The sequence below is a fragment of the Aquila chrysaetos genome, chromosome 21 (genome assembly GCF_900496995.4).
Source record: "Aquila chrysaetos chrysaetos chromosome 21, bAquChr1.4, whole genome shotgun sequence".
Taxonomy (NCBI): Eukaryota; Metazoa; Chordata; class Aves; order Accipitriformes; family Accipitridae; genus Aquila; species Aquila chrysaetos.
The window spans coordinates 9,225,635-9,237,796 of record NC_044024.1 but is presented as its reverse complement, the minus strand read 5'-3'; the positions used below and the strand labels follow the sequence as shown (position 1 = coordinate 9,237,796).

Here is a 12,162-nt window from a genome sequence, read left to right as displayed (position 1 = left end):
AACTCTCTCCAGAAGAGGCAGAAAATTCAGAGGTAGAGCACCCGACTCTGCTATGCTATGCACAACCTATAGTAACATAGGGCATCATTCCTACACACAAAAACTCTGATGTTGCAACGTTTTTGTCAAATGGTGAGGGAGGAGGCAGACACTTTGTATTCCAGCCAGGTTATTCCCTATTTCTGAAGCTAGTCCACATTTCCAATGCCTAGGAAACCAATCTCTCATTAGTTTTACTCCATTCAGTTTAGCAGAATTGGAACTTAATGGTCACTGCATTAAGAAGTATTGGGGAAAAAAATACGCTGTTACCTCCTCAGCAATTTATTTGATCTCACATTGAGAAAAACAACACTTTAGACTTCATCAGTCAGTTGTGGACCAGAACAGAGCTTTGCCGTGATCTCACAGGCTTCAGCAGGCTTTAGATCTTGCTGTTAGTGAGGCATGAACAAAAGTAAATCAATTATTCTGCAAAAAATATCAGCATGAAGGAAAAAACGCTTGATTGCTCATGCCTTCTTTTTTAAATATAGGCAAAAATGCCATTAATACAGAGTGATGGAACCTCAACAGGAGAGCATTCAACAGACAAGCAATCATTTCACCACACAGTAACCATGGATGGAGTAAGTTTTGCTTGTGTAAAGGCCCTAAAAAAAAAGATTGCGGATTTAAGTGACACAAGCAAGTGTGTATCCACAGCAGAAAATATTTGTCAAAGACCAGTTTTGCTAAAAAGACAATATATCACATTATCATCAGAAAAAGAAGAGAGCTGCCACCGTATAGTGGGGCATCAGGTTACCCAAGCACTCAAATATCCCACGGCGAGCACCAGGGACCACACTTGTGAACAAGGCAGCCTCTACCCACTTCCACATGGAATACCCAACTTTGTTTTGCGGTAGATAACCATAATCAATACAAACGTTTTAGTCAGATGCTTACCTAGCATTACACTGCGGTGACAACCAGATCATGTTGCTGCAACCTGGTTTTGGGGACTGGCAGAATCAGACAAGACACTGATACTTGCGCAGATATTTTAATTCTTGGAGAAGTGGGTTTTTCATTTATTTTTAAATTTGCGCTTGAAGAGGTTTAGTCTTTAAATTTACATTTGCTGTTTCAGCTATAGGAATATTTAGGACAAGCCCTGCAGAGCAGCCATATACCAAACCAGGTGTATTATTTATCATAAATAAGCATATATAACATACACAAACATATGAAAACAAATGAACAGAAAGCTTCCAACCACCTGCACTTCTGATTGCCAGGTGCTGAGGAAGAGGAGCAGAAGCACCTCCTCCTGCCGTGTGCCTGGACCACCCCCAGCACTCACCTTGGAAGACGGCGGCGTTCTGGATGACGAGGAACTTCAGCTCCATGCTGGCAGACTGCAGGACCTGCTCCATGTTCAGGCGGGCTGCTGCCTGGTACTTCTCCTCCATCTTCCTTGAGCAGCACGTGGAGCCCTTCGGGACACATACTTGCAGATCGGACCCTGGAGAGAGACACAAGAAGGGCAGAAAATTTGCATTAGGATGTGGAATTGCTGGGAGTGGAGAGGAAACCAACTCCATACATTGGTATTGCTGCAATTACCATTTGGGCAAATTGATGACATTTCTGGAATTTGTCCTGAGGAAGCAGCTTGGCCGAAGGAGAAGACTGATAAGGCAGAGCCAGGATTGCTGAGCAATAGCCCCCGAGAGCTTGCTATGTATGCCTGCCAGCACGCTGCTTGCTTTAGCTCCCACACACTCCATCCACTGATGTGCTGGTGCCGAGCAGAGCGATACAGACCATCGCCCTGCTGTCTCCTGCATGCCTACCAGCACGTTGGTAAGGAGCTGCAGGCAGCAGAAGAGATGGAGTGGGAGGCGGAAAAAGGAGCCAGGATTTGAAGCTGTGGATTTACAATGAATAGAGCAATGCACATCATTCAGCACGCAGGATATGCTTTTAATTTGCATAAAGACTTAAAAATAGCTTAAAACAAATAACAACTGTGTTATTTGCCTGCGATCTCCATCCTTTTGCATCTACAGCTATAACAGTAACAACAGGAGAGCACAATAATGATTTACTTTTTTTTTTTTTTTTTTTTAGTGCAGACTTCTAAAATGTACCTATCTCCTGAGTCTTCCTACCACTTTCACCATCCCATGCTTCCTCCATTGCAACAGGCAAAGCCCAAGGTCTATTGCTTCACTTGTGTGAGTCCCACTGCAAAGGGACAGGTCCTGAGGCACTGAGCACCGCAAAAGGCAAGTGCCTTTTCAGTAGCAGACGTGCCACTGCATGGGCAGCACCTCCACCCATTCACCAGAATGGTACAAAAGCCAGGGGACAAAGACAAGAGGAACATCGCTTGCTCTGGCATCTCGAGCTGTAACTCAAAGCACTGGTCAGTGATGCTAAACTTTGGGTTTTGACATTCTCAAACCTCGTACTCCTGGAGGAGTAGACAATTTTAGGAAAAGCGTTGTTAGCTAAAAAGTGATAAATAAAATCCAGGAAAAAAAAAAAATTCATCTTTTGAGTTTAGATAACCGGAGAAGATGAAACAGAAGAGCTGGAAGTAGCAGCAACAAAAAGTCTCATTCTCAGTCAACTTTTAATAGCAAACTGTGGTCCCACAAACACAAGCAGAGCAACAAGCTCGTATCAAAGCAAATAGCCCTCATCGTGGAAAACACATCTCATCTGATACTGTTGTTAGAAACTCAAACGGTAAGCAACAACTCCATTAAAAACAGCTATCCAGGGCCAGACAGCAGTGAGAACTTCTCATTTCAGTCTCTGCCACCCAAACTGCATCATGCCCAGAGCAGGAGCAGCTCCCTGTTAGGCTCAGCGCTGCCCAGAACCAGGATTAGGAAGCAGTTCCCAAGTCAGCGACCAACAGCCCAGACAAGGTGAAGGCTCCACATACCCCTCAGCCCTCGCTCTGCCTTCCCGTTTGCTGTAGAGGTTTTTTTCCTCACTAAAAGCAATTTTGGTAAGTTACATCTTTGCTCTGTAAGGATTACGCATCCTTCCAGGTTCCCCTCTCCTCTCCTTAAGAGTCTTTTACTTCATCCACTCTCTCTCTAATTACTAGAAAGTGTCAAAAGTCACTTTTGTAAGTGTACTCTAGAAGAACAGGATTAATATTAATGTCATTTCAATCATGTACCTCCTGAAGAAGAGTCATGCACACCGCCAAGGGAAAACCAGCTGTCAGGGCTCGGGAGCAGCGACAGCAGAAACCTTCCTCCCTCCAGCCCCATCCCTTCCCCTGGCACAGCCTGGCAAAAACAACATGAAACACTTCACCTGCAACGTGCCTTTCACATGCGGAAAGGAGCTTTAACCGATGCAAGCCCTGCCGTCACTGCAAAACAATGCATGGAAAAGGTGGAGAAAGAGGTCCAGCCCAAGGCTGGACCCCCACCACCATCCCGGCTCCATCTCTACCCCCTGCCTCAGTTTCCCCTTCTGCAAAGCAGGATGCGCAGCACCAATTCCTTCATCAAGCCCTCTGACAAAAAACCAACACCACTGACATCTGAAGATCGAGTCTCAGCAGTTCATGAACTAACCCACTCCACTGGAGCACAGCGACAGGTATTTCACACATCCAAAAAATAACAGGGACCATAAAACTGCGTAACAGCAAGACACTGTGTTAATGAGAGAAGCGGTTATGTAACAGCAAGTTAAAGAGGTTTTTTAAAGTCAAATCCAAGTCAATTTACACCGCAAAAAGGCTTTGCATGGTCTCTTTAACACTACAATACAGCCATAAATTTCTTGTTAATACAAAGCTTATTTCCTCCTACATTTATCATATTAGGACACATTTCAAATTAAAAAAAAAAAAAAGCCTTCCATGATTAATGGAAATACCAATATAGAAAATCTGAGAGTTGGCAATTAAGAGATCTGTGCAAGTTAAAGCCAGGGATAGGGAGCAGCAAGGTCATCTACTCACATCCCATCCTTCTTTTTAGCAATTAAGCCAATTTCTCCCCTTCAATGGATTTTTATTTTTGTGAAGTAGAGACAGATGCTGTAGCAGAGCAATCATGGAGGAGGAGGAAAAAGCCTGGGAATTAACTCTGACAGCTTAAAACGTTTTCAACTAACACTGGTGACCAGAAACATCATGGTAAATGCAACAGGTCAATACAGGCAGGACAGGCTCTTATCAGCTACCAGGGACAAGGTCCCTCTTGGCGCAGAGCGTTGCCACAGAGGGCCAGGGAACGGGGGCCTGACTCCCATCTGCCAGCTATTTTCTGTATATGGCTTTCCCAGATGGCGAGCAGACCCAAACAGTCCCATCTGTAAGTCCCAATAGTAAGGAAAGGAGGTTTTGATGCCCAGGACCCCCGTCCCCCAGGAGCCACTAACGCACCCCGCTGACCCCCGCCCCAGCAGACACCAATAAAACAGGGACAGCGCTTTTTGACCTGCCAATACGTTTGGGGTTTATTCATGCCGTTGCTTGGAGGACCCTCTTCTGCGCTCGTGCTGCAGCACCGCCCAAGAGACCCAGATCCTGCACCCCAAGTGCTCGGAGCTGTGCAAACCATGCACGCTCCAGAAGCGCGGTGGATGCAGAGACACGAATGCCTGGAAACACACCGCAAGCCCACGGACTAGACACTAGCACGAATTAAACTTGCACATGTTTCTGGTTCCATAAATGCAATGGAAAAGGTCCTGTGAGTCATCAAATCCTACCCCCTGCCTCCCCATCCACCCCCTCTAAGCTTTTTATCTAACACAAACACCTCCAGTGATAGCTCCAACTCGCAAAGCCCATTCCGCTGCCTAATGGCCCTTGCTGTTAAGGCTGTTTTTATCTCCCAACCCACCCACCCCCCTTTTTCTTAAGGTTTCACACCATTACACCTCGTAATGCCAGTCTCGGCCCTTGCAAACAACCCCCTTCTTTCGCTATAAATCATTACAAATTCATTTTTGGAAAGAAAGTGTCCCACAAATTACTCCAACGGTTTTATGAAATGGCATTTGGTTGCTCACACACCAATCTTTGCAAGATTAGTGACACTGATGCGATGCTAAGCATGGGAGCCTGACCCTCCGACACCCAACTCCCATGGGTGAGAAGGAGCTGGATGCGGCCCCTTCCATAGACACGCGGATGCCAGGCACCATCAGAGTGCTGTGCCATTTATGCCATCTTGGGGAACAGCAGTGTAAATGCTCCAGTAATTTTGCATACGCTCCTAGCTGACAGAACTAATCTCTACAGCTGCAGTAATTTCAGCAGCACGCTGCCTCTTCCTCCTTCTGACACAGGGTATTTTTACTGAAGACCAGGTAGCAGTGAATTTAAAGCACTAAATTTGACTTTGATGTACAATTATTCCCGCAGATAGGTGGTTAGTACAGCAGAAGTAAAAATAATTTCAGTGGATTAAATGTCAAAAAAACCCTTGAGATCATCTGCAGGCAGTTGTGAACTCCTTCACGAGGCCAAAGATTTGTATTTTGATTTTAAGCACCCCAGGATAGCTCCAACCCTGTCATCAGATACAGGCAGACGAGTCGTGCCTTCCACTGGGGCACGCAAGCCTGCCCACCCAGATCCAACAGCAGCTTAAATCAGATTAACATTCCCCCCAAATTTACCCCAGGCATTGCCAAAATAAGAACCTGTCCCTGCTTAATGTTACATTACTGCAGCCTCCTCCCCACGCGACGGGAGGGCTCTGCTAATCCGTGCAGCAGCACCCGTCGCCTTCTGCAGTCTGGAAATGTCAGAGGGCTTCGGCCCACCCTCTTAGCTCACCAATTTGTTAATACTGCCCATAAGAAAGCTGCTGCTTAGTGTTAATTTTCTTTCTCTAATCGTTTTGCAGTCAACATCATGCTTTAAACAGATAAAAGCAGTGATTCAACCTTTAAATACAGTGGATTTTCCCCAGCTATTTCAATACCTTTTTTTTTTTTTTTTCATTAAAAACCTTCTTTTATGTTATGTGACTAGGGGGTCATGCATCTGTCACTGGCTTTTAATGCCCAGCCTTTGGGGGGAAAAGGAAATGCAACTGTTTAGAACTCAGGTTAAGTGCTGATCTTTTTAAAACCTAATTAAAGAGATATAAATTATAAACCAACCTCGTTCAATAGGTGATTAAATTTGGAACAGTATGGGTACTACATGGGATATTCATTACTGCTTAATTATCCTTTATTTTCTATTTCATCTTGTGTTTCACAAGGCCATCTGACTCTGGATTCCTCCCCAAGTCTTGCAATGTTGGCCAGATGATTGCCACACAAATATAATGCTCTATAACACCGCATCTTCCTTTAAAAGAAGTAGTTATGGAGAAAATAGAGAGGTTTTACAGAGTAAGAGTTTCCTCCTAACAAATGTATCAACAATATCGTCATCAAAAATATGGAGTTAATTTGTGGGCACCCACTCACCACACACGTTTGTTACACTCACTCGCACACATCCTACAGCCATTCCAAAGACTGGGAAGAACGCTCTTCAGGATGTTGTTAAAATTAACCCCTGGGAAAAAAAATAAAATTAATGATCTCACTATAAAACCACTGCCTGGGGAGGTTACTAAGTTTTAGGGTTCTGCTCCTGCTCTCTTAACTATCAAGAGAGCAACTTGCAGGCCTGAAATAATTAAGAACAGAAAACTCAATTATCTAGTAAACTAAGATCTTAAACCACCATGCTAAGCTAAACGGAAAGGCTGCACGGGGAGGAGTATCATTAGTCCCACTCAGGAAAAACAGAATAAAAGAGCAGGAGTACAAAGAGAACCAGCTCACGAGCAAAGGTGCATCAAGTCCAGCGGGAAGAGTTGGGTTTTTCAGTTTTTATACTGCACGTTGGCACACACCAGCTGCCAAAAAGAAGAAAAGAAAAGAGAGAAGAAAGCTTGACATGCTCAGCCACTCAGTTGTAAAGCTTCACACCTCGACTCCAAAAGCAAAAGATTAATCTCCTCAATTTTCTTAGGGTGAATCCATATTTCCTGCCATCAAAGAGAATGAACAAAAAGCTAGAAACCGCACTCCACCATGGCAGGAGGAAAACAGACCCAACAGCAGATATTTCTGCCAAGAAAAATACTCCTTAGCTTCCACGCGACCAGGGACAGAGACATCCATCCCCTCTCCCTATCTTGGCAAGGCGACAACTCGCGCCATCCCCTCTACCCACGTGCACCAGCCCAATTATCTGGAGTGTCACCACGAACACAAAGAAATCCAAATGGCAAAGAGGAGAGAAAGAGAGACCGGGAAAAATGGAAATTCAAGTTACTGTTTATAGATGAGAAATTATGCAGGGAAAAGACAAAAGGAAGAAGAAAACCAAGACAGGCAGCACAAGAAAAAGAGAATTTAGTTATTAATGAACGTGAAGTTACCCCAGCACAGAACCACAGGCTGGCTCACGAGCTGGCATTAAGTCTCAACTTCAGAAAAACCTATGAAAAGCACTCTCCCATCACCCTGCCTTCGCTCCTCTCCAGCACAAGGCCTCTCATCTCACTCAAGTCGAGCTGTTGCCATGAATTACATCCTCCCACCTCTCCGAACAGTCAGCCACAGCTGACAGTAGTTAGGTCGTGCTGCTCCCCACCTCCAAGCCTGCCAAAACATGTTCCAGAGCTACAAAAACCTGGTCCCCATGCTGCAGGACTGGAGGAGACCAAGTTTCTGCTCGCTGCCTGATGCACGCCTTCAGCTAGAATTACTCCCAGAACATTAATACCACTCATGAAACAGCACGACACATCCCTCACATCTATCAGAATTGCCTTTTTTTTTTTTTTTTTTTTTTTTTTTTTTAAATTAAAAGTATCAGTCTGGTGTGGCTGGGCTCCTCTACGGTGAGTGCTGTGCGATGTCCTTCCAGCCCACGCGCCACTGATCCAGTAAAACAGAGCCGTGGGACATTTCTCCCGCGTGTGTTGCAACTCGGCAGCGTTTCCTCTGCTTAGGCCTTCAGCCACAACTGCTCATAATGCAAAATGTGGCTTCCAGAAGTCATTGTTTTCTGTTTGTGTCAGAAAAAAACCACTTTTTAAATAAGTTGTTTAAACCATCGGTTTCTCCAGGGTGATATGATCTATAGGCAAAGGTTCTCAGAATTGATTCAGTGGTGATTTGTGGCTGAGAACTCCAAAACTTTTTTTAATTGACAGATGTATGAAAGGAAGAAAAGCAATAAACAGAAGCCTGGAAAATAGTCCTTGAGTGATGTTCCCCTATTACAGAGATTTATGCAGCTGCTACTAGGAGAAGTGAGAGCTCTGAAGTGTAATTACTACACAGAGTTGTGCAAGATGGGCCAGATCCAAGGTATAAGCAAGCAGTCATTGCCTTAATTATGATCAAGTTTATGTACTTAGGCAAATGTAAAATCCACTTTCAATTTGATATGTGGGAACTTTATCATCATAACAAGCTGGAAGCATTCATTTGAAACACCAGTCCTGTTATGAGATATTGATCCAGCTACCCACAGGCTCTGCAGAAGAGGCAAAGGGCTCCTTACTCCTCCTGAACATCAGGGATGCAGCTGGGGCTCCCAGGGGGGCAAGAGCACAACTGAGCAACTCCAGCAACCCGAATCCTGCTGGGAAAGGAAGATGCCTGGGCAAAGGCAGCCGCTGCAATCACAGCCCAGCCAGCACCACACCGTGGCCTGCAGCTGGGATGGAGGATGCCACCGGTTTCTGGGGAAAGGACCAACCACGCTGCGGCATGGAGGCCCCCGCAGCCCCTCAACACTCACAGCACAGCCCGCAGGGACCCGCCGGGAGCACCGCGGCTGCCCACCCCTCCGGCACCTCTCGCTGTAAGAAGGCACTCCGAGAAAGTTACCTAGGGATCAAAGCAAACATTGCACCAACTTTCACAGAAGAAGGGGAAGACGACATTTCTTTGATTACAGACAACAGAATTTGTCATTCTAGTGGTGATAAGAGCAGCTCTTTCCCCTCCCTGCAACTCTCGATGCAAACATTTCATCGCAAAGTATTTCCAGCGCTACCTCCGTACTGACCAGGAGATAGAGGCCCTGCGGGATAGAGAGAGAAGAGATGCTGCTCCTGCAGCTACTCTGAAGGAAGCATTAAGAAAATAGTCAAAAATTATATGGGAAGGGGATGTAAGGATAGGAAGGGATAAAGGAGGTACTCTCTCACCAAGGTGTACATCTAAACTCTCCTGCTACAGGTAACAGCTGTTGATAAGCTACAGTCCTACAGACCAAAGGATTTGGGATTTGCACGAGCAGACACGACACCTTGCAGTCCCAGCCCTAGGCACCCTGCTTCTCCCCTTCCTCTCCTGCGCTGCAGCAGATCATTGCCGAAGCAACTCTTGTATTTCTGGCCTGTGCAACACTGAATGCGAGAAATGTAACTCAACACATCATTATTAAAAGCAGCTACTGCTGGCGATGATCTCATTGCACCTCCCCTGCCTGTCACGTTTGCCTGTTATCTCTTTCTTTTCATACTTTGATCATAAGCTTTTCAGGGCAGGCGTTCGCTGCTGCGTATTCAACCTAACACAACAGCACCCGAGTTCTCCAGGCAGCTCTGTAACGCAGCTATCAAAACCTATCCATTTGTGTACACACACTCCAAGCACACAGCCGCCCACCTGGAGGAGCCGACACCCCCTAATTACCAAAAAGCTGCAAAAGGACCTTTAAAAGGCAGAGAATGCAAGTATTTCACTTACGGTTTAAAATAGGAACGAGGCAGATATATTGAAAGGAGCCTCATAGGGCGTAGGTGGCGAGGTTTGGTGCGGTACCACGCAGGCAGCCACCTGTAATGCTAATTGCACAGCAGAGTAACACCTCGCCCAGATCCGGAACAGTCTCCCGCCCGGGCCCTCGCACCCCGCACGGTGCACGCACACGCGGCTCGGAAAACGCTGCGCTGCCCGTTTCCAGCCCCGTTTTCTGGAGCTGTGGCAGCCCTTTTAGCTCAGGCTGGGGATGAGGGTCTGGACGCTCTCGGAGTGGTTTTCTTTACAGAGCGGGATTTCCCTCCCAGGACGGCTTTGCTCATCGCACCGCTCGCCGCCTGGCACACGGTGCGTGGGGGAAAACCGCTCCGGTCGACGCAGGACCCGCAGAGACACGGCGGGTGCGTGGTGCCTCCGCTCGCGGGCACGGACGCTGCCGGGCACCCCACGCCGGACACGAGAAGACCCCCCCCCACCCAAGAGAGGTGCGTGAGGACGGCTGGTTCTGCCGGCAGCACACCCGCTCTGCCCGACAGCAGAAGTTTGCAGATGAGCCACCTCGAGGTAAAAGACACCCCCCCCCCCACCCCCCAAAAGAAAAGGAGAGCAATAAAAGACCCGCTCATCCAGATTTCTATTCCAGGGACGTAGCGGCAGGCTCCGTTTTAGCCCGGCTGGATGCAGCGGGGCACACCCGCCGCATCCGAAGCGCCGAGCCCGGCGGTCACCGTCACCGAGCACCGGCAGCCCCGCACCCCGGGAAGAGCAGCTCCCCGCCGGCGGCGGGAGGGCGGGCTGCCCGCACCCGGCTCCGCAGCGTCCCGCAGCCGCACAACCACCCTCCGTGTCCCCCCCGTGCCCCCCTCTCGGGGCGCAGCAGCCGCTTCGCCCCGTACCCGAGCGGCCACCGGGCACCGGCGAGCCCCGGGAAAGGGGGGTGGGGGGGGGGGGGGGCAGGCCGGACGCCACGGGGTCGGGCGGTCTCACCTGGCACGGGGCTCTCGGGCACCCACTTGGCTCCGGGCTGCAGCACCTGGAAAGCGGCGCGGACCGGGCGGCAGGCGGCTTCCCCCGCCGGCTGCGCGGCCCCCGGAGCACCGAGCAGCGCAGCCAGCAGCAGCAGCAGCAGCAGCGTTCCGCCGCTCCCCGACATCCTCCCGGGGCACCGGGGCGCTCCTCTACGCCCCGCCGGCAGGCATCCCCGCCGGGACCGGGACCGGGACCGGGACCGGGACCGCGCTGCTGCTGCTGCGCAGCGGAGCGGAGCTCGGCCCCGCGCCTCGCGCGGCGCTCCCGGAGCGCCGGGACCGGCTCCGCGCGCACCGCCCCGCCCCGCCCACGCCGCGCTCCCATTGGCCCCCACCCAGCCGGCCCCGCGAGCTGATTGGCTCCCGCCCCCCCCCCGCCGGCAAACTTGCCCCGCGCGCGCCACCGCCCCGGCGTTCATTGGCCCCGCCGCCCCTGCCCCGCCCCGCCCCGCCGCGCGCCACACCTGCCCCGCCAAGCGTCCCGCGCCCGGCTGCAGCCCGGCGCCCGTGCGCGGTTGTTCGCGGGGGCCGCTCCGCGTCTGCGGGGTCCGGGCTGCGGGTTTAGGGCAGGCCGGGTGTTGCTCCGGCGCTTCCGCGTTGGCCGTCCCTGCAATGTAGCACCCGCGTAAGGCGGCCCGGCGTTTCGCGCGGCGCCACGTGTGCATCCGAGGCGGGATTTGAAGGGTGCGTGGGTCTCTCGTTTGCACGGACGCGCGTAGCGTGAGTTCGTTGCGCTGCGGCGTGAACAAACAGCGCGGCTCTCGAGCCTTCGCCGTCCCCAGTTGGAGGGAGAGCCGAGTTACACCCAGCCCCGCTGCCCTTCGCCCAGCCGGCGGAGCGGGGCTCACCTGGGAGCTCGGCGGTGAGAGCAGAGCGGTGCTGAGCGCGGGGTCCCCGGCGCGGCACCGGAGACGTGGCTAACCCCGTCCCGGAGGGGGCCCAGGGGTGCCCGTGGGTCTGGGGTGCCGTTGGGCGAGCACCGGACAAATCCCCAGAAGAGCGACGCTGGAAACCGGCAGCCACGCGTGGGCAGGTTGTATTGCTCCGCCGAGGCCGTTTTTCCACCGTTTTCCAGCCGGAGCTGTTGGGAACCCCTCACTCGCTGAGTTGAAGCCCACGGGCCTGGCGGGGCCCTGCGTCACGGGGACCCTCGCTGCGGTGCCAGCTGGGACCAGGACAGCCCAGCTCCGTCCTACCAGCAAAAAAACCCTAAATACCAGCAATGCATGCTCAGCTGGAAGGGGCCCACACTGCTCATTGCTCAGCAAGCAGCTGTATGAAGTGGGAAGCGAGCAGGGCGGGGTGAGGGAAGGCTTTACTTAAAAAAGCAAGGGCCACGTATGAAAAATTGCCAAAACTGCGTTTGCCC

General features: G+C 50.5%; 1 protein-coding gene across 2 annotated transcripts in view; it reads right to left on the bottom strand.

Annotated features, from left to right (window-relative positions):
- GPC3 (glypican 3) overlaps positions 1 to 11,051 on the bottom strand; it is a 153,784-nt gene extending 142,733 nt beyond the window's left edge. Inside the window, exons 1-2 of one of the 2 annotated variants that reach the window (XM_029997350.1) lie at positions 10,753 to 11,051; positions 1,349 to 1,510 (exon numbers count right to left, since the gene is read on the bottom strand). In XM_029997350.1, coding sequence (XP_029853210.1) covers positions 1,349 to 1,510; positions 10,753 to 10,918 — 328 coding nt within the window. In that variant the 5' untranslated portion in view covers positions 10,919 to 11,051. The remainder of the gene's footprint in view (positions 1 to 1,348; positions 1,511 to 10,752) is intronic. The other variant, XM_029997349.1, reaches the window with a different exon arrangement.
- Between the last annotated feature and the right edge of the window lie 1,111 nt (positions 11,052 to 12,162).